A 23,836-nucleotide genomic window follows, 5' to 3' on the forward strand; every position below is an offset into this window, starting at 1 on the left:
CGTACGTAAAAGATGCCAAGGTCAGCCAAGACCAAAAGACAATTATAATCATGAGGTGACAGCGTGCAGCGAGGTAGATGTGAGTCAAAACCACCACCAGGTATATGTTTGTGAATCAGTAATGCAACATGTTTCAGAGCAACACCTTACGCTAAGATGCTTGAGACAAGACTGTGAAGAATGTTAGTCAGAATACTGGTCTCTATTGATAATAATTGCGATGTTGAACTGGTTACTGCATGTCAAAAGAACATTATGCCAGAATGCTGGCACTGTTTTGCATCAGAACAGAGACTTATGCAGACCTTGAAATTAAATTGCAGGTATGTGTTATACCTGCCGGTCATGTGACAGGCCATGATGATGACGACGTATCGATACATGATACTGCGGTGTTTTTGTATTCCTGATGCTGGCCCAGGCATGCAAGTTACTGTACAGCAATCAAGCAATCTAAGAGATGTTTCTGTAGACACGTATCAGCGGACATTGAGAAACCGTGCTGAAAATGTTTTTGTTAATGTGGATATTGTATTGGATAAACACTGGTTGCATGAGAAGGCTGCACATTAATGCCCTGTTGTTACAGGGACCAAAGATTGAAGTAACAAAAAGATTACTCAAGACTTTTGTATTTTCAGAGACATACTGACATACTTTTGACATGTTATGGGGAAATATACTGTGATTCAGTTACTTCAGCTAGTCCAGTTAACCTTTCATTGATCCAGCAGCTGAATTATTTCATTTAGATCTGTGTAATTCACAAAATAAATAAAAAATCACTTGCACAATATCGTTTTATGTACACAGATTAACTGACTCAAATTGGTAGCTTGCAATTGTAAAACTATATGTAGGCTTATCGCTTTATCCCTAATTGTTTTAGAAAATCAATTGGAGCTTATGTACTATGTAAGTTGGAGGTTATTCTTATAACATGTTTTCTTTGTGTATCATAATATTTTCTTAAACATCTAAGTCTGACTTGAAAACCTTTCTTTTCACTAATATTCTTTTGTGTTTCAGCTTGAGAAACGTAAGGCCCTGGGATATGTCCCTTTACTTTTGTGGGCAAAATGTAAATCTGGGGGCAGTAAATGGACCGCACAGCTTCAGCGCCCCTTTGATTTTCCTTCAGTTGTCCATGGTATTTTTGAGAAGATTATTCTTCTCTTTGAAGGCTTGTTAGAGGGTATGTGTCTGTCTTACATTTTATATGTTCATTGTTTTACAAGTTATATTATTGTTGAATACCATATACCCTTGATGTTTTCATTTGCATTATTAAAAGCTTGGAATCCTGAAAGGGAACACGCACAGGATAGAGCAGATGGAAACGACCAGGCACTAGAAGAAGGAGAAGAGGAGAATGAAGAGGCAGTGGTAGGAGGAGATGAAGAAGTAGAGGAAGAGAATGGCCAGGAAGAAAGAGGACAGGATGGAGATAGAGCCTGAAAATGCTGGACAGCCAAAGGAAAGACAAAGTGAGACAGGAGAGATGAAAGAAGTGGGGGCAGAAGCTGAGGCAAAGAAGGATGCTGAAGAGAGAGAACAGGATGAAGATGTAATGAACAAGTAAGTGTAACAGTAGAGCAAAAAATAAGAAGCCATAAGGAATGTTGTAGATTATGAACAAGAAAGTGGTAAACACAAAAAGGTTAAATTGGAGCAAGGGATGCACTTTTACATCCTTCAATAAATAAATAATGTATTAGTGGAAAGCCATTCCGATAGCAACGTGAACCAAATATTGTATGTTTGTACATAACTAGCAGGGCTTGACATAAACTTTTATTTGGTTTTATTTGAATAAAGTTGACTATAGTGTGCTACAATTAACTGAAAGAACCAGATTAACAACCCTATGAAATGTAAATGAGCACTGAAAACACCGAAATCAAAACTACGTAAAATATTACAATGCAGTCATCATCAAATATTCAGCTTTGATAATGTGTAAAGAACCCTTTTGTATGAAAACATTCAACTTAATAAGACACAGGCATACAGAGAGTAGCTTATTGCATAGGCTAGGTGGTGCAGGGGTAGATGTGCAGTACGGGCTGCATGGGTAACAGCTGTGTTCCTGTGTTGGGTGGCGGCACAGTACTCCAGCCACCAGTGTTACAATATAAAGGCATGCCACTGGCCAAAGTGGCTAGTCAGAGAGACTGTTACCCGCCACTGCTGAAATCTACCCGCATTTGGCAGGTTGGCGGGTGCTAATGTCAAGCCCTAATAACTAGGCATATGAATCATCATATTCTAGAATAGATTACCCATACAAATTGTAATGTAAATGAATAAAAAGCTTATAACATCACAGCAAAATCCAAGTCATAAAAGTGTTTAAAGTGTATAAACTCATCTAAGATACCCTACCTCAGCCCTATAAAAAATGGAATATGTATGACAAGGGTTCGAAGTTCTACACTTTAAATTCAGTATGAATGTGCATTTCCAGTGCAATAGAGTAGAGGCAGTAAAACGAAGAAGAAAGAACTTAACTTAAAATACTCGCATACAGAGTGAAATGCATGACTTCAACCTAAATGAATTAAATATACAGTGTAGGGCACTAACTTAAATGACATATGTAGGTTTCTGAATACAGGATATGATTATTAGTATATGAAAGGATCACTATATATGTTGCCCTGTTCCTTAAATTACTACCTTTTACTAATAAATCTAAACTAATTGTTACAACAGATTAGCCTGAAGGAACACAGATGACACTGTATATAACACTATATATAACATCTTTTAGATGTTTACATGTTGGATACTACATGTTATCATTGTCAAGGGCTTTGATGTTCAGAAATTAATAGAATAACAATGTCTACAAATTGTGTTTCATGTTCTTGCAGGTCAGCAGTCAAGATCAGTGCCAAAAAGCACAAAAAGAAGACAATGTGATGGTAGGTGAAAATAAGTGTTTTCATATCATTAATCATAACTCTATCATTAAGCACAACTCATGCATAGTTGCTGCGCAGGAGTTGTGTAAATCTTCTACTTTTTAATGCCTTCCAGGTTAAGATAAAAAGGTAAAATGAAGCAGCCTGTACTAATATGTAACACATTTATGTCTGCATGTGTGCATATGCTATCAGTACATTAATAAAGTGATACTGTAATACCAAAGAAAAAGAATCACATTTAGGATGAAATGGTAGCACAGAACATTGCATTCCCCAAAATATAAAAAAAAAAAAAAGGAGACCATGTTTCTAAATGATGACGTTTTCAAAATGAGAAAAAAATCTCACAATTCCCTATATTGTAATTATAGTAAGTATTAGTCAGTCATAAATAAGAGACAGTAGCTGTGTTTTGAAACCGTTCCCTATGATGGATATAGTAAAATAAACCCAATGTAGGGAATGAGTGAGTGAATGAGGGAGCCATTTCAAACACAGCTAAGGTCTCATTTTTTTCTCTTTTGTAAATGCAATACACTTCTGTAACAATGGGCATAACATGTAGTGTTTTTTCTTCTTCAGCGGTTAGTAATGCAAACCATCCTTTTGTCTGATTTACAGATTGCTTATACCACAATGCCCTGGAGGTTTTTCCGGTGCAGTACGTATCGAAGCACCGTGAAAGAAAGGTTAGTAATTGTAGAATTAATATTTATTGTTTTTTGGTGGATGGTGGTAAACTTTAACCTGTCATTGTTACTTGACGGGGCATGAGCCCTGTGATATTTTCCATCCTGCTTGGTAGAAAGAAGGTGAATATCAGACAGTCCTCGTCAGAATTATTGTATAATCAGAATATTTATATATGTATTTAGGACACCACTAGTAAAAAACCAAGGTACGAAAAGGCAATACTGTTTAATAATATACATTTAATAATAATAATAAAACTTTAATAAATAAGCCAGTCTATCTGGGATAATGTTCTATGGTCAAATGAAACCAAAGTAGATTATTCTTTGTGAATGCAGTGCATCAGTTTGTTTCTAAGGGACGACCAAGTTGGCGTCCAGTTTGTGTAAGCCAACTGTTAATCAACCACCTGAACCTGGCCCACAGGATCAGTGATTGGAAGGTGCCAGTAATTGTTTCAGGGTTACATTTTGTGTTTGTACTATTTCATCATTTTGCTCATTTTTCTTTTGTTTGGAAGCCTTGGAACATTTAAAAATAATCTGTTTATACAAATTTGGTTTATTTGCATATTTTTGGGAAGATATTCTGACATATATACTTGAAATTCAGGGTTGCCAATAATTTTGACCATGGCTGTATAGTGCTCTAAATGATTGTAATACACTGACTGATGTTGCAATTGTAAATTATTACAGAAAATTGTCTTGACCCAATGGTGAATGTCAAGTGGCTTTAGCTTTACATAAAACAATATGTCAGTTGGAAATTCAAGACTTTTTTGCTTTGTCTAATACTACGACATTCAACATAGGTATATTACAATTAAAAGGTTTTATACCACTCTAAACATAGCCTCTTTTTTTATTCAACGGTCAAAAAGAAGTCCTTGTTCACTGGCTCCCATGTCCTGCATGGTAAGTAAATGAATAATGTACATATAAATCATAGAACTTTACACTGGAATAGTATAACCTTTTTAGCGATCAGAGAATGTACTGTTTTGTTATATTAGGTTATCTTCAGTTTTGAGAAGCTTTTTGGCAGACAGTTCTTGTTATTCTACTGGCATGTATGTTTACAAACACTTGTTTATTTCAGCAAAAAGGTCAGGGGCTTGTTTCACAAAACCAAGATAAGGGATTAAGCCGGGATTTATCTGTTATCCTGGAGGATTTAAGCCTTGACTCCATGGAGATTTATTCTGTGCAGCTAGCCTGCTCCCGACCAGGCTAACAGCCAGGATTTATTAAATCCTGGAGCCTTTTCTGATCTCCCAGCAGTGGTTTTACCCTATTGTTATCAGCCTGGATTAAAATACAAAAAGTGCATATTGCTGTTCATTTAAGTACTGTTATTATTTAAAGTTGTGACCATTATTTTTTTTAATAATTATTCATGTGACCGTCATCGTTACTGATATATTGCTGTATGAAGACTGCTGTTCATATTGTTGTTAGTAGGGATGAGCGAGTACAGCATTATCTGTATCTGTTAACCATATGAATTATCTGTATCTGTACTCGGACTGGGCGGGGCCTAACCCGGAAGTGGGCGGGATTTAACCCGGAAGTGGGTCAGGTTGTCTTGAAATGGGCGGGGCTTTAACCGGCATGTTATTTTAAGCATGCAATTGATATGGGTTGATCAGAAATTGTTATATTTATTGCTGATTAGAAAACTATTTACATGACAGCATCAGCGTTGAGCTTCAGATCAATGGTTTTGATCACGATAACAACAAACTATATACAGAACAAGTTTACAGCAATGAATACAACACATGAGGTTGCAATTATGAAGTAAAATGTAATGAACAAGAGTTTTCATACTCAACATAACTTTCTTTTTTTAACTTAATTTTTTTATGATCAGTGTGATTTTTTTTATTTCCACACCGTGTGTGTGTGTGTGTGTGTGTGTGTGTGTGTGTGTGTGTGTGTGTAAAAGAGAGACAGAGAGAGAGAAAGAGAGAGAGGGGGACTGTGTTCTACGGATCAAATAGTCCGACGCTGTTTTTCAAATCTGTTTAGAGCCAGCTGACGATTTAATAAAGAGAAAAAATCTCCGACAGGCAGAGACGCAACGCGAGTCGCATTCTACCAAGCACCACGTCTGAACAAACCCCACGTTTACCAGAACTCTACTGGTTAATAAGGAAGTACTACAAACCAAAGTAAAAAAACAAACCTGAAGCTGAAGAAACCCTCAACGTTAACGGAAAAGACCCGCGAACCTGAGTGACTGAGGGAGAGACAGAGAGAGAGAGAGCTGTTCTGTGTGAGTGAGCAGAGCGGGACACAGCAACACAATACATCTGTATGTGTGTAGGGGAGGGGCGCTGTGACGACTAGCCTATCACAGAACGCAGACATAGTCAACTACCCAATGAGGATTTTTATTCAATCCGAGCACAGATATTGACTCGTATTACTCGTATAATACTCGTACTCGGCAAAAGTGCTTTATCCGTACCGGATACTCGTTTCAGCCGAGTATCCGGCTCAACTCTACTGACTACAGAAGACATCAGCTCAGACTGCTGAACACACCTGACTACAGGAGACATCAGTTCAGACTTGCGGAGTACGTATAGTTGGTGCGGTTCGAGTACGGATCACGTTCTCACAACAAACTGCTCCAGAGTTCGATTGAAAGCGTACCGAGACCACCTCTTCAAGCAGGTCTCGGAACGCTTGTTTGGTCCGCTTTTGGTGCGCACCAGAGTTCAATTGCCGCATTCTCACCTGCCCAAACGAACCGCACCAGCGGGGCAAACAAACTCTAGTTTGATTCAACCAAACTAAAGGTTGTTGGTGTGAAAACGCCCTTAGTCTATTAACAAGTGTGCTTGTGTTAAAATGAAGTTATCCTGAATGATTCTTGAATCATTGTAATAAATCAAACAGAGCACTGCCACAAACTGACGTGCTTGTTAAACAAAACTCTTGCAATTAAAATAAATATACCTTACAGTGGTATTTCATTGTCTTTGTTTTAAATGCAAAATTACTTTACATATGTAGAAAACAGACCAACCTATACATTTTTCACTGTATTAAATATCTTACAATTTAGTCAGTAGGTTAATTTCACTTCCCAGCCCCAATACAGTACAAAGCAGATGGTTTAATACATGATGTTATACAGTGCTGAAAAGTTACTATATGTCAAGTTCAATTGGTCTTTCTACACAGGGTTCCATATACCAAACAGAATAATTATTTAGTAAATTAAAATGATGTCCATAATACAAAACACCTCCAGTAAACAACATACATTTCATTGAAAAAAATCTTACCAGTACTGGCCCAGTCCTTGACCTGAGCTACCCACTGTTCCAGTGTGTAATCAGAACACTGATATTGTTCCTGCATGTTCTTCATAGTCACTGTTGTCTTATGGGTGTTTTTTAATGTCTGTGTAATAGGGGTGGAACGGTACACAGAAGTCACGGTTTGGTTCATACCTCGGTTCAGACATCACGGTTCGGTTCGGTACAATGGAGGGAAAAGCAAAACAAAAATGCAGAAGGCAATTTTTTTTATTGTGCATGTCTCAGGCTGTACCACCTAGTGTCATCCAGTCTGTCCCCTGCTAGCTGCAACAGCCTGAAGCATATAAAGTAAGATGTAAACAGTAAACAATAAGTAGTTTGCTACCCCACATCATCTCCAGACTCCATCTGGAACTTGTAAACAAAATAAGACAATCAGCTAGTAGTGTGATGGGAGATAAGCGCTGCTCTCATATGTGAATGCACAAAGCAGGGGTGTTAAAAGAGCAGCTTCGGTTACACAGAGCAGTTGGCGAATTGTGGCGTTAGCTTCACACGCTAACAGCGGAGCTAGCAGCAAACAGCGAAGCTAAGGCGGAGCTAACAGTTAATGGCGGAGCTAACAGCAGAACAAACAGCGAAGCTAACGGCGGAGCTAACAGCTAACGGCGGAGCTAAAAGTGGAGCTAACAGCGGAGCAAACAGCGAAGCAAATTGGCCTGGAAGCCATTTGTGGTTGAGGCAAGAAGGGATACAGCTACAGTACATCCGTGTTTGGTTGTATATGGAAGGGACTAGTTTGCTTCGTGGACCAGAGTGATAGAGAAAGACATGGCTCTGGTGTGGACTCACTGCCACTGGACTGACTTGACATGTAGGCGGAGCTTGGGAGCTTCAGAGTAGAGGGTGACAATTTTTCGGGACTCCCGCGGGTCACGTGATTCCTGCGGGAGTCCCGCGGTACGGGAGTAAATTTCATTGTCGGTAACGTGTTTGGGACGGATCAAGAATAGAAATCAACGGGAGCGGGACGGAGCTGGAGATTAAATTAAGAAATGACGCTGCAATGTGGTGAGTGCGCTCAAAGATTGCGAGGCATTTGGTTTTAGAAAAGAGAACCACATACGTTTGTTGATTGGGAATACCGTGACCCACGGGAGTCTCGATAAATTGTCACTACCTAACCCCCCCAGCAGTGAGAGACAAACAGCTCTGCAGCGCTGCATTCACACAACATCAGCAGAGCAGAGCAGAGGAGCCGCTCTCGCTCCCTCGGCCATCGCTGCAGCTGTACACACACAAACACACACACACACACAAAAAGTCTGATAACTTTAGACAACATAGGGAATGAAACGGGAGTGGGACGGGATTCTTTGTCTCGGGATTTTGCAGGACAGGATTTTTTTTGGGGGGCAGTCCCGTGATCGGGATGTGACGGGAGTATTTTCGTGGGATCGGGATGGAATGGGAGCGACAATTGCTTCCCGTGTCACCCTCTACTTCAGAGCAAAGGCGGGGCTACAGATTAGGTGTCCCTAAGAAATGCGTATGTAACAGTAGTTCCACATTACATTAATTCATTTGCAAGCGAGTTTTATTTATTTTTATACCGTGTATTCTCCATGTAAATTCATGTACCGAACCGAGACGCCCATACCGTTTCGGTTCAATACGAATACATGTACCGTTCCACCCCTACTGTGTAAGGGTTAAAAATATTCATGCAACACAAATATATGCAGCAAAACTTTATACATAAACAACATAAATACATAAAATGTGCACGGCTTTAGTATTTCATACTGCTGGATTATAAAGAAAATAAGCAACACATCTTTCAATGTAAATGTAACATCTATATAGACTTGTACCACTTGACTTTACATGTTGCCTTTTTTCAACCTGTCACACAAACACATCATGCTTGCTAACATAGATGCCTATGATTAGTGGACAACCACACTCAACCTCCTGAGCCACAGCCACCCCCTAGATTGATCACAGCCAGAAACATATGCATATAGCATCTAATTGTTTGATAGAAAATCTTAACAAACCTTGTAGTATCTTGAAGACAAGGCTCTATAGAGGTTGTCTCTCTTGCGGTTACTCCACCCCATGGCATGGACTGTTAACATGTCTGTCCTTACTGTTGATTATAAAACAAACAAATCAAACTGGGTGGAAAGTTCTTTTCAGCAGTTCACCCAAATTAGGCAATATAATTTCCTACTAGTTATGGCCAAAATAGTGCCCACATTTCAGAAATCCCATATTATGATTATGATACATTTTAACAGTGCAGAAACAATTGTATAGATTTCTAAACCTACATTTCTAATAGGCATGTACATTTACCAACTTGACTTGGACATGTATTTGGTGGTCACAGCACATGTTGAAAGGAAACTGTTAACCTGCTCAACCTCTTCACCAATAGTGGTGCCAACCCCTTCCTGGTTTCTTGCACTTAACTTGATCTGCATGGAGATGTAGAGTAGGTTAACAAGGAAATATTAGGTTTTATCAAGGCAAAGACAACACATTGTTACCTATTGTATTTATACCTGCTATTAAATGCACTGTAAACACCAGTCTGCTGTTGTGGAAAATAATGAAACAATACGATTTAAAAAAACAAACAAGAAAATATATGCAGGAAGACAGAGATCAGTTTTCTGTGCTACTTTCTTTGTCAGGAAACCTTGTTTTTCAACATTGTGTATATCATGTATAAAACCTATCAAAGCTCTTAATGGAATGCTTGCATCTATGTGCTTTTTCAGACTATTGGTTCTTAACCAATAGTAGAAAAATGGTAGAAAGAAGCATCATCTTATGATCTACAATTTTGTAGACTTGGGACAGGTCACATCCATGGTAACAAAGTTCGAGCCAATAAACTATTTTTGGAGGAACATTGGGTAGGCAAAGATTTCACCACGAAGCATGTTCAGACCTTCAGGGACGAAAGAAATAATCAAACATAATAAATCATTAAAAACTAGGTTATAAAGACATTTTTCACATTTATATAAAAAAAAGAAAACATGAAATAAAAGAAAGAAACAAAAAGATACCTTTCAGGAGAAATCCATGCCTACAAACAGCTATTTCCACACCCTCTTCATCCAATTTGTTAGCCTGTCTGGACGTTTTCCTGGCTGCTGTCCAGTGGGAGTCACCACACAGCTTTTCCAGTAGTCTGGTGAAATAAAGACAATGACACTAAATTATCAATTTATTATCCATCAATCCAGATTTTTGGTGTAAATATTTTGACAATGTGATGTATGCAAGCAAGCACACCAAAATTAGCTTGTTTTATTTAGACTTATGAAACTTACACTCTTGACCGCTCCACGGACCTCCTCAACAAGAAGACCCCATCAAAGAAGCCAGGCTCCTCGTCCCTAAAGTACAACATCCCAATATTGCTAACACAAAATAAAAATGTAAACAGTTGAGGTATCATGTTACTATAAAAAGTAATGTTACATATTGCCTGCCTTTTGGGTTGTCTGTATGTACATACAACTCACCCATTTCCACTTTGGAACCTGTAAAGCTTCCGGTTACCATCCAAAGACACAACTAACTGATCAGGGACACAGGCTGGACAGACAAATGACTCCAATCCCATCAGTTGCCTTTCTTCAAATTTGCAGTAAATGTACTGCAAAAAGCTCCTTTGGAAGGCATCTGAATTAACCTTGCCTTTCTGCAATATAAAAATATATACAGAGGGTTTTTTTAATAAGGGATGTAATTACCTATTATTTTCATTGTTGATTAATGATTGGATTCTTTTCTAAATGAATGGATTAGTGGTTTGGTCTCTAAAATGTCAGAAAAGGTGAAACATGTGGATCAGTGTTTCCCAAAGCCCAAGATGACGTCCTCAAATGTCTTGTTTCGTCCACAACTCAAAGATATTCAATTTACTGTCTCAGAGGTGAGAAGAAACTAGAACATATCACATCTTTGCAGCTCTAATTTTAGTAGATGCTGCATTTTGAAAAATAAAATAAGACTATCTATACAAAATATATGTTGAGGTGTCTGTGTCCCATTTCATTCACAACAATAAAGTTGTGAATAGTTTTAGGATATTTGACACTCAAGTTTGAAACTAATGCATACACTTTTACTGTATAGGTGACATATTAAAATCAACCATGAGTCATAGAACTGATGCTTACTAATTACCTAAAAAACAGATATTGGTTTCTTGATCACTTCCTTTCCTTTTCATATTCACACCTTATCTAATTAAATATATTCTTCATTAATTACATCCAAATGTTACACAGGGTAATAATAAATAGTGATTGTATTGTAACTTTTGACTCACTCTTCCAAAGTGCTTTGTCCTCTGGTCCAGCATTGCAGTGAAGGCCTGTCGGGACATCCCTGGGGCTATTGTCTTCATAGTGTCAAAAGATTCAAACAGGTCCTGTTGAAACAGTGTTTGTGCCTGCATTGTGGTCGGCCAGTAGCCACTCATTACAAAGTCAGTCACATCAGGAGTCCACTGACTCCCACAGTGGCTGCATGTTTCTTGTGGCACATGAAGATCATAACGCCCTAAAAGCAGTAAAAACATAAAATAAAAGTGAAAACGCGAAAGTAATATTTAAGTATATATATATATATATATATATATATATATATATATATATATATATATATATATATATATATATATATACACACACACACATACATACATACATACATACACACACACACACACACACACACACTTTACACACCATTTATGCAAACCAAAATGACAGGTCTACCAGCAGTCCGAGTTACCACAGCAAACTGTGGGTGGGGAGGTGACAGGCAACAAGCATGCTGCAGGGACAAGCAAGGATCATAATATTATCTGTAAGAACATCTGCATCACAAGACAGTATTAGATAACAAATTGGACTGACATGGATGTAAACGGCAACTTCACTGGTTGGCAACAACTGCGAGGCGGTAGTTCTAGTTCAGACTCATAATATGTAGTAAAGACTTTAAAGTAATTTAACAACATGTATTAAGTGTATTTCTTGGAACAATTAAAGTTATCACTATATTGCCATGTCATTAGTTCATTTTATCCTATTAAACATTTGTGAGAAATTTTGTCATAATTAACGAATGAATTCTCGGCCAAAAACGGGTTTGTGAGGTCACAGTGACCTTTACCTCGGAGCACCAAAATCTTATTAGTTCATCCTTCAGTCCAAGTGGATGTTTGTGCCGAATTTTCAAGGTGTTCCTGAGGATATAGCATTGAAAAGAATGGGACGTACGAACGGACAACATAAAAACATCATGTCGCTGCTGGCTCAGAGGCACAAAGAGAAACATTTTACCTTGTTCACAGATGCTGTGCGTTCCATCCGTAAGGGTCACTGACTCAGATGGTGGAATGTACTTGTAAAACCCATCAACAATGGTTTGCCTGTTATGAAGTATGTGCTGCCTATGGATAGTACGGTCACATTCTACAGGCATACAATCACGGCAACAGATGACTGCTTTTTCTGACTGGCAGTGACTACAACATCTGTCTGTGGTGCTCTTGGATGCCAGAAGGCTGTCAAGATTTTGCTGCCTTGACTGTTGCCAGCGTTGCTGGACTTCCCTCTGCCTTTTGCTCCAAATTGATATTGGTGTCTGTTGGCAAATTGCTTTCCTCCTGTAAAATCTCCTCCAGCCTCTGTAAAGTGAAATCTTCAAAAATAAAGAAAGATTGTTATGGTGGCAGTTAGGAGTATAGGTGTGCATTACAGTCTCAGTAGGAAACTGTTGTTAAATCATAAACTTGAGTAAAAAGTGAGTAATACTCGAAATTTCACAAAAAAACAAACTAATCAAATCCACTGTAATATGAAATTACCAGCATCCAGGTACTTGTTAGACATTGAAGTGCTAGAAGAGGGAATTTCATTGCTGGGAGAGGGATCTTCAGTAGCAGCATAAGCACCTGGTTAAAAACAAAAAGACAAATATAAATAACAATTGAGCCCTCTAATTGTTAAAATATTCAGTGATGCTTTTAATTTATCACATTAAAACCTTAACACGCTCTACCAAGAAGAAATAAAATAAGAACAGAGTTGGTAGAACGCACATTACTTTTATTGAATTATTGTCATTATGTCTCTCTACGCCTTTGTTAAAAGAGTAGCCTATTATTATAAAGTGGTACAAAATAAAGTATAGCCCAATGTTATTTAAAACCAGGTTTAATATAAAGATTGACATACTTTTATAAAACAAGACACTTACCAGCAAATGATACCTTTTTCTTCCTTTTCTTCCCGGTTAACCTTTGTCCATCCAAGTCCCTTTTCCACCAATTGACCCTGCGTTGCTCTGTTACTGCCACATCAGGCACTGCCACATCCCCCTGTGACTGCTGGTTTTCTCTCTGTACAAAGAGTTAGTATAATTAAAGACTCAAGAGGATGTGAAACTTGCTGATTACTCTGGTCATTTGTACAATATTGTAGATATAAATGTCACTTGCCTGCAACTCTTCTACAAATGTATCACCAAGTTGAAGCAAAGCTTCTACTTTGGGGTCAGAACTTTCAGATGTCATCCTGAAGCTGTCAAGTGTAAATTCAAATGTTTCAAAGGTTAATTTGTTTGTCAAATTGGGATGACAAATGCATTACAATCAAAAACGATAAATGCCACAGTCATTAATGAACACAACCACCACTGCCTTTGCTGTAAACCTCATAGCCGGTTTAAAATTAAAGCTGCCTAAACTGTACATATATTTTTGCCTATTAGCATTCATGCCATGAGTAACTTACATGGTAACTTACTGCAGCTGTCACCCAGAAAACTGACCTGAGTCAAGCCAAACTAGCTGCCAATAGAGCTAGTAGGCTTGTTCGAGATAAACTGCGCCTCGCCTGTAAAGTGGACGAGAGCAGGCGGCAGCAGCCGGGGGGCTGTGACAAAAACTTGCTGTCAAGTCGGACAGTTTCCAGCCGATTCCAGCAGCCTTCAGGCTGAACAGGAAGTCATAGAAACACTCACATCCCGTTAGGCCCGAATGCAATTTCATAAAAAGTTATCAGACCTGTATATCAGCATGTACACAGTCTCCAATTGTTATTATTATTATAGCTCTCAAAATGCTCTACATGCGATCAGTTGCTGATTGTAATTAACAACAGACTGTAGATGATCTGTAATCTGAACAGATTTAGTCTCTGACTACTGAACGTCACTATCAGCCACACAACATGTGTTCTGTACAGAATAAGCCTTTAAATCAGACAAATAGCAGTTAAAATCCCTCCAAATCAAAAACCTTCCTGAAAGAATTTTTTTTTTTTTTAGATTCAAGTGTTTATCAGACCTTTCAATTAATCTGACCCAAGATAGAAATTTACTTTTTTCATTGTATTTCTTGTATTTATTTACTTTTTTTGATTAATTTATTCTTCTTTGGTATGGCTTTTATTGTATCTTCTGCACCTTTGTTTGTATTGCATTGTAATACTGACTATTCCTCTCAGTTTTCAATTTGTATCAATATGAGAAATATTCTATGATTATAAGATTTGTATTCTGAAATATTGGCCCTAAACCCTAAAAAAAAAAAGAAAACCTGCAGCCGTCTTGATGTCGTAAGGTTATCGTTGCCCACATGTGCATGACGTCAGAGGAAGTCAGGATCAAGTCGGACACAAATCTCATCGGATGAGCACCAAATGTACTAATAAGCATATTAGAAAATGCTTTCTAAATTTAAAGAAAATAGCACCTTATGGGAAATTATTTGGGAATTCTCGTTTTACTGGTATTAACTAGCTACTTCCTTTTACATATTGTATCAAGAACGAAGTTAGAGAATTACATTTGAAAATATTGCATAACATACAGTGAGGAAAATAAGTATTTGAACACCCTGCTATTTTGCAAGTTCTCCCACTTAGAAATCATGGAGGGGTCTGAAATTGTCATCGTAGGTGCATGTCCACTGTGAGAGACATAATCTAAAAAATAAAATCCAGAAATCACAATGTATGATTTTTTAACTATTTATTTGTATGATACAGCTGCAAATAAGTATTTGAACACCTGAGAAAATCAATGTTAATATTTGGTACAGTAGCCTTTGTTTGCAATTACAGAGGTCAAATGTTTCCTGTAGTTTTTCACCAGGTTTGCACACACTGCAGGAGGGATTTTGGCCCACTCCTCCACACAGATCTTCTCTAGATCAGTCAGGTTTCTGGGCTGTCGCTGAGAAACACGGAGTTTGAGCTCCCTCCAAAGATTCTCTATTGGGTTTAGGTCTGGAGACTGGCTAGGCCACGCCAGAACCTTGATATGCTTCTTACAGAGCCACTCCTTGGTTATCCTGGCTGTGTGCTTCGGGTCATTGTCATGTTGGAAGACCCAGCCTCGACCCATCTTCAATGCTCTAACTGAGGAAAGGAGGTTGTTCCCCAAAATCTCGCAATACATGGCCCCGGTCATCCTCTCCTTAATACAGTGCAGTCGCCCTGTCCCATGTGCAGAAAAACACCCCCAAAGCATGATGCTACAACCCCCATGCTTCACAGTAGGGATGGTGTTCTTGGGATGGTACTCATCATTCTTCTTCCTCCAAACACGGTTAGTGGAATTATGACCAAAAAGTTCTATTTTGGTCTCATCTGACCACATGACTTTCTCCCATGACTCCTCTGGATCATCCAAATGGTCATTGGCAAACTTAAGACGGGCCTTGACATGTGCTGGTTTAAGGAGGGGAACCTTCTGTGCCATGCATGATTTCAAACCATGACGTCTTAGTGTATTACCAACAGTAACCTTGGAAACGGTGGTCCCAGCTCTTTTCAGGTCATTGACCCGTGTAGTTCTGGGCTGATTTCTCACCTTTCTTAGGATCATTGAGACCCCACGAGGTGAGATCTTGCATGGAGCCCCAGTCCGAGGGAGACTGACAGTCATGTTTAGCTTCTTCCATTTTCTAATGATTGCTCCAACAGTGGACCTTTTTTCACCAAGCTGCTTGGCAATTTCCCCGTAGCCTTTTCCAGCCTTGTGGAGGTGTACAATTTTGTCTCTAGTGTCTTTGGACAGCTCTTTGGTCTTGGCCATGTTAGTAGTTGGATTCTTACTGATTGTATGGGGTGGACAGGTGTCTTTATGCAGCTAACGACCTCAAACAGGTGCATCTAATTTAGGATAATAAATGGAGTGGAGGTGGACATTTAAAAGGCAGACTAACAGGTCTTTGAGGGTCAGAATTCTAGCTGATAGACAGGTGTTCAAATACTTATTTGCAGCTGTATCATACAAATAAATAGTTAAAAAATCATATATTGTGATTTCTGGATTTTTTTTTTAAGATTATGTCTCTCACAGTGGACATGCACCTACGATGACAATTTCAGACCCCTCCATGATTTCTAAGTGGGAGAACTTGCAAAATAGCAGGGTGTTCAAATACTTATTTTCCTCACTGTATATCCTACAAACCTGTTTATCTCAAAATTCATGCCTGTTGATAATTATTGTAGCTTTTGTAAGACAGAACAAGAATTGTTAACCCATCTTTTTTATGGGATCTAAAACAACACATGAAGGGAAACATATTACATAACTTGAATGTATTTTGAATGTAAAGATAATAGCAATTTGTGTAATATTGTAAACCTCTTTATCTTACTAGGAAAGTTCCATATTCACAAAGCAACATTTACCAAATAAACACCATGTTTTAAACTATTCAAAATTGAAACTGACATATACTTTGAGTCTCTTAAATTGGTAACAAATAACAAAGGTATTTTAATAACTGATATTTACTCACAATTATTTAATTAAGAACTCCTCCTCTTCCTTTAATGAAGTTTGCAAGTCTGCCACCTCTTTACTTATTTATTATTTTATTCTCTTTTGTTTAAAATATAACTTTCTTACTTACTTTCATATTATGTCATGTGTACCTATTTATGTACAGTTTTATGTCTACGAACTGTGATGACTGATTTTTTGTAAATTGAATTCTAAATAAATAAGAATAATAAAAACAAAAAACACAAATCTAACCAGCATGCAACAGGTGATGCACATGCGTGGTAGCTTTACTTGATAGGGGATTTAAAACCTAGCTAACCATTAAAAAAAAAAAAAAAAAAGAAAAGTAACAACATATAGCCTAAGAATGTTAAAATACGCTCCATATAGTCTTGCGGTACATGTAACGTTACCTCTGTTTGTAATAAAAATCAAGATATCATAATACTGACTGACTGACATAAACACACTTTTCGACAAGGCCGCATAAATAACCATAACATCGCGCACTGAGAAAAGATCACAGAATTAAATGTCTGTTCGACGTAATCTTACAGCTGCTGTCTTCAGCTATAGCTAAGTCCAATGTTAACCACAAAAATTTACAATTATGAATAAAATCGGTCATATTAGCTAGACAAACTGCCCCGAGCAAAGCAGTTAGCTAGCTAGCTAAGTCAGCTAACATTAGCCAAGCGTCCTCCTTTAGCGGACATAAAACTAAAGCAAAGTTCATTGATATACTAATGTCAAAGCTGGTAATATTATTGTAGGTATTTTACTGTATGGTTGTAACATTATAGACAGCCTGTGGAAAGATTAAAAGAGCCACATTCCACATTTTCTTACCTCTCGTGTAACCGTGCAACTCCTGTAGCTTCCTCGTCGTGTCGTAGATGGGGATATCTCGTCCGTTTTCGGAAGCTCCGAGCCTTTCCGAACGTGTGAGCAAGGTCGCAAGAGCCGCGTGCATATAAAACGCACTGGTCTCCCTTACTATTATTGGAGCACTCCGCATATCTACTGCACGAAGAATTTGACTTTGGCGTACACATTGCACGTATTTTCACGTATGTAAACCCGTGTTATTTGTACGCTTTTGAGTGAGACTGGGTTAACCAGACACATGAAGCAGACTTGCCTTGGCAGAAAAGATGATAGTCAGCCTTCACTGTCCTCTTTTGTTAGGTCTCCAAGCATACCCCTGAGGGCGAGGCAAGCCCTCACAAAGAAATGCGTTGAGTTTTGCTGCAGGGACATAAGGCCATTTTATTTTGTAAGTGGCGAGGGCTTCCAGGGGCTAGCTCAAGAATTGATCAATGTTGGTGCTACTTATGGTCGTGTATCAGCCCAGTCCACCCTGCCTCACCATAGCACCGTTTCCAAGGCTTGCCTAGAAAAGGCCGATGAGAGGAGGGAAGTTCTGGCACAGACGCTCAAAGATGCTCTCAAGAATGGAGATGTAGGGATGAGCACGGATATGTGGACTGATGACTACAAAAAGCTAAGTTACATCACAATAACGTGCCATTATATCACCGATGACTATACATTAGTTGGTAAAACTCTCACCACAGCAATGTTTCCCGTGGAGGATGCTAAAACGGGGAAAAATATCAGACGCGAAATAGCTGGTCAACAAATTTGGCCTCGACCCAAACTCCCTCAGCCAAATAGTGTGGGTAACAGATCAAGGCAGCAACATAATCAAAGCCCTGGAACCATACAGGAGACTGTCTTGTCTCGATCACCTAATCAATACTGTCCTTCGCCATGGTCTGCATGCCGACGCACTGGCTGACAACGCGCTGGATATTGGAGAGACCATATCTGCTGCTAAAGGACTTGTGAGATATGTGAAACAATCTGGCCTGGCTGCGCAATTATCGAAGACAGTGCTCCAGATGGGGGAGACACGATTTAGCACAATTTACCTCACACTCAAGTCAGTTCAGGACATATACCCGGAGCTATGAGAGAAGCTGGAGACCCGCAGTGAGCGCATCGAAAATATTGAACCTGATTTATTGAGCTTTCTGGTCACCTTTTTGGAGCCATTCTATAATGCCCAGAGAGAGTTGGAGGGCGACAAATATACAACCATAAACCTGGTCTGCCTCTGGCTTGAGAGACTGAAGAGACATTGCCAGCCCTCTCCCACCGACTCTCGCAAACATTTGTGCACCAGAGACATGCCGGGTTCATAATACAAAAAATCCAGGTGAACATGCTGCACAAAGTTGCTGTTTTTCTCTGGCCCAAATTCAACAAATTGAGGATGATGTCTCCTGAAGAGATATCTGAAGTACATGCCCATGTTTGCACCCTACTCTTGTCTGTGGAGGAAGATGCTGCAGCGGCTGTGAGCAGTACTGGCTTCACACCACCACCGGAGAGAGACCCCGACTTTGCTGAGTGGGAGAACCAAGACGACGTTGATAACAAACCAGATGAGGATGAACTGGCCATGTACAATACACAGAGGCATGCCATGGATGACGACAGGGACCTACTGAAATGGTGGAAAGTCAACGGATTGGTGTATCCCAAACTAGCCAGGCTGGCAAGATCCGTCCTCTGCATTCCAGCAAGCAGCAGCAACAGCAGCAGCGAGCGGGTGTTCAGCGCAGCTGGCCGAACGATAGAGCAGAGGAGGACCGCTCTGAAACCAGAAACTGTGGATGCAATCTTGTTCTTGCATGATGACAACATGTAGAACCATGTAAGTAGGCTATAGCTTTGTGATTAATATGCTATTATATAATGGTTACATTTATGTATAGCAGACAGCATAGCCTTGGTTTAATCAATTCCCCACACTTCATTTACAGGTTCATACACAGGCGGGAGGCTACCATCCAGAACTGACAGGCCCGTCAACCTGGAGTATTTGAACCTGCTCAATTTAATAAGACTTTTTCATTTAGTGTAAACCAACATTACTTTGTTAATTTTGTATGTCCATTTTTTTTAATATTGGAGTGTAATCATTGTACCCCGCATCATTAGCCCATCCCCTTGATCCCTCAATGTGAGATTTGAGTTATTGCACTATGCCTGCATTTTAAAATATCAAAATAGGCATATTTGTTGTGTTTTCAAATTATTCTATTTATATTAACTTGCTTACTTATATGCCTATAAGAGTAGGCCATTCAAAGTTCATTGTTCATTTTGTATGTTTTAGATCATTGCTAAAAATCTATTTTTTTAGGGACATGAAGCAGCGTTTTTGCAGTGCGTTTTATAATAGGCTTAAAACATAGGCTATTTATTTTGTTTAAAAATATTCTATATTCTAAAACCTTGTTAAATTACATTAGGGTTCACGCTTCTTCATTTTCTGTGTTCATCATTGTTCTTTTTTTTTTTCTTCACATTTCTTGGGGTGGCAGTAGCTCAGTCCGTAGGGAGTTGGGTTGGGTACCGGAGGGTCGCCGGTTCAAGTCCCAGTACGGACCAAAGTACAGCGTGTGGATTGGTAGCTGGAGAGATGCCAGTTCACCTCCTGGGCACTACCAGGTGCTCTTGAGCAAGGCACTGTCCCCCCCCCCCCCCCCCCCAACTGCTCAGGGTGCTGGTCCAGCACTGGCAGCCCACTCACTCTGACATCTCTCCATTTGTGCATGAATAGGTCCTGAGCAGGTGTGTATTTCAGGCCTGTGTGTAGTGATTTCTAACAAACAGAGTGTAAATTGTAATTTCTGTTGTGTGTGTGTGTGTTAATAAACAGAATTAATTAATTAATAAATTTTAATTAATTCTTCATTCGGATCCATTTGCGATATGTTCCATTCGGAATAAACAAACAACGCAGTTAACGTGCTTCCTCCTTGTTGCATTATTCATTATGATAATTCTAAACAGATTTCTGCAGTTCAAACAACTCGGAATTGTAGTTGAGAACGTCAGTTATAACGGCCCACGTCTTAAAAAAGTGTCGGGTTTAAATCGGGCTCATAATTACTTTGTGTCGGACCGGGCCGGGTTCGGACACTACGTGCTCGGGCTCGGGTAGGGTCGGGCTTAATTTTTTAGGCCAGATCTAAGCTCTAGTGTGGGGTCAATAAAGTTTATCTTATCTTATTAGGGGCTTAGTCTTGACAGTGCTGTCTTTCCGATTAGTACATTCTCTCAAGTACATTTTCATTACTTGTACTATTTTTTCATCCCACTTTCTACTTCTACTCCACTGCATTTACAGTATCTGACAGCTTTAATTACTTTAAAAATTAATATTTTAGTTTCAGCCTCAGACCCTTATATATATTTTACGTCTATATATAATAGAGGTGTTTATAGTGAACATATAACGTTAAATAATATTTTAGTCTCAGCCTCACAGCCTCAGTTGTTCTGACTTAAAGGTCCAGTGTGTAACGTTTTTAGTTGTTCATTCTCAAAATCTGTGTTGCCCGTTGACAAACTTGTCCTTTTCATGAATATTTACCGCCACCATCAACTGCAAGTATTCCTATTGGCTTGAAATTTTACATTTGCGTTTGCATGAACTGGGGTAGACGCTCCATATTCATGCGCCATCCTGGAATATGTTAGCTGGTAAGGGACATACAGGATATACTGCTCCGCCTTTCGCATTTTCGCTGTCACATGATAAACTCGCAGGTGCTGCTAATGCTGCTAATGGGTATCGTCGCTTCCCGGCCCTGGCAAGTTTGAAGAAGGAAACATGGAGGACCACACATATTCAAAATCCAAATTTCAGGAACAGGAGTCTTCTTCTTTGCCCAGAAAAAGAAAAAGGATATTGAAAAGAGAAAGAGACCGGCGTCATCAGAAAAAAGCGTGAAGGCTACCGTACCATAATATGTACTTTGAAATGCATGGCGCGAGAGAGTTGATTGCGATATATGATCCCACACATTGGACCTATAAATATAAAAGTTTATTACAACACAAATCTGATATCAGAGAAGCTCTTGGTACAGCTCGTATCCATCGACACAGATTTACAAAAACTTCAAGTAACATCACATTCACTCAGCTTTATACAGTGTATCCTCAGGTAAAGAGAGCCAGCTGATGACAGGAATCATAAAGTGTTTTAGTTAGTTTAAATGTTGATAATCAAAGAGATGAAATCAGACAAATGAATGTTTAGTGTTTGAGTCTGAGACAGATCTACTTCACAGTGCAGAGTGTGTGTGATGGTGAACAGACTGAACTTTGATTTCAGCAGCTGATCTTCAGTCAGTGTTTCTGTCCACAGGAGAGACTCTCAGTCCTGCAGAGGACACAGAGACACTGAGGAACCAGAGTGAACCCAAAATCCAGGATAAAGAGGAAGAGTGAATGTGGTGTTGAAGGTGTGGAGGTGGATCAGTGAGTCAGAGGAGACTGTGTAGAAGGACAGAGAGCCAGCAGGACAGTCCACATACACTGCTACTCTGTTAGAGACAGAGGAGGAAGTGAGGACTGTTCTTCTGTTATTGTGCCAGACAGAGTAACCATCATCAGAGCAGATCAGACTCCAGGACTGATCATTCCCTCCAAACCAACAGTCTTCACTGCCTCCTCTCCTCCTGATTCCTCTGTAACTCACTGATATATGAACCCTTCCTCTCCTCTCAACCTCCCAGTAAGAGCGACCAGTCAGACCATTTCTACACAACAGCTCAGGACAGAAGTCAAATCTGTCTGGATGATCAGGATATGACTGATCCTCTCCCACATGTGTCACCTTCCTGTTGTTGTCAGACAGTTTGAGGTTTCTGTGTACTGTGTTTGTGTCCAGTTCCAGTTCACAGACATCTGATGGAGAGAACAAGAAACAATACAGCTGCAGGTTATTATCTGACAATTTAATACATTTAATAAAGTTTTTATTAAATTTATTTAATAAATTTAATAAAAACTTTACTGACAATTACTGAAAGAAAATCATTTAAACTTTGATTTCATATTTAGCTGTGAATGATGTTTAACAAACTTTAACTTCAACAATCCAGTTATAACAATTCATTCAGTTTATAAATACATCTGATAGTGATTGACAGATTTACAGCTGTGTAGACTGAAAACACACGATCACAACAAACAATGTTTTATTATTAAGATTCTGTCTCTCAGCCTGTTTTCCATTTCCACCTGATCACCTGCAGCTGGCTCTAAAACCATGTGTACACTAGTGTGAAGTCAGTGCAGGTCTCAACAATAAGGATTTCCCGATGGCCCAGGGCAAGTAAAACACCACATCAGACAAGTAAATATAACAATCCACTGGCAAGTGGGTTGCGAAGTCATGACAACCAAAATATAAACAACAGCAAGAGTACCACAATTTCTCCCCAGGAAGAATGACAAACAGCAACGAAAGCTTCGATGTCTGATTGACCATGAAGACTGTGCTCCTGCGGCTCCCGTGAAATATGACAGCTACAGTAGATTGGAAAACACTGTTATAAGCACTGAACTTGATGAATTTACTGTTTATCAGACCCAAGATGAGACAAGAAGCTAACGTTAGCGAATGGTTCCTCTGACTCCCCCGCTGCAGAAGACGTTGTGTTTCCCAGACACACTGTATTAACGTTTGTGTTGAGTTAAAAAAAAGTTAAAACAATGCTGATTTTTTATATCAATGTACTTTTATGTTTTGATGTTTTCAATGTACGCTGCAGCTGGGTAGGCGAAAAGGATTGTATCAATACTGTTAGACCCAATTCAATATCTTTCAGACTGATTCCCAAGCTTATTGTGTTAATTAGGTCATGTCTGTCACTTACCATACAGGAGGAAGCTCTTTGTTCACGCGGCAGGAATAAACCTTTTGTCTATCAGTCTTGGAGCCAACCGCTGCTGGCGCAGACTAGATTAGAACAAAATAATGTTTATTCCTGCAGCTTGAAAAGAATTGACAGCCACATGGTAGGACCTTTCATCTTGTTGCTTCCTGCTTCTTACAGTGCAGACGCTTTGCTGCTTGCTCCTGCCTCTGCTGATAATCTTGCTTTTCCTCTGAGAGAAACTATGAGCAGCAGCTCTTGGATACTTATAAATCACTGGACTATACATTTTTTGTAGACATAGTAGACTATTGCCATATTTCAACATTTTTCTGCGTGAGCATGGC

At 39.2% G+C, this 23,836-nt stretch overlaps 2 protein-coding genes and 1 pseudogene across 2 annotated transcripts in view; 2 read left to right on the forward strand and 1 right to left on the reverse strand.

Annotated features, from left to right (window-relative positions):
• The window catches only part of LOC116055156 (SE-cephalotoxin-like), a 521,701-nt gene that overhangs the window by 69,068 nt on the left and 428,797 nt on the right, over positions 1 to 23,836 (forward strand). The window lies entirely within an intron of this gene.
• The window catches only part of LOC116062301, a 1,036,964-nt pseudogene that overhangs the window by 58,298 nt on the left and 954,830 nt on the right, over positions 1 to 23,836 (forward strand).
• LOC116055152 (protein NLRC3-like) overlaps positions 21,644 to 23,836 on the reverse strand; it is a 48,071-nt gene continuing 45,878 nt past the window's right edge. The window contains exon 10 of the mRNA XM_031306955.2: positions 21,644 to 22,515. Coding sequence (XP_031162815.2) covers positions 21,983 to 22,515 — 533 coding nt within the window. The 3' untranslated portion in view covers positions 21,644 to 21,982. The remainder of the gene's footprint in view (positions 22,516 to 23,836) is intronic.

Source organism: Sander lucioperca, chromosome 21 (assembly GCF_008315115.2).
Source record: "Sander lucioperca isolate FBNREF2018 chromosome 21, SLUC_FBN_1.2, whole genome shotgun sequence".
NCBI lineage: Eukaryota > Metazoa > Chordata > Actinopteri > Perciformes > Percidae > Sander > Sander lucioperca.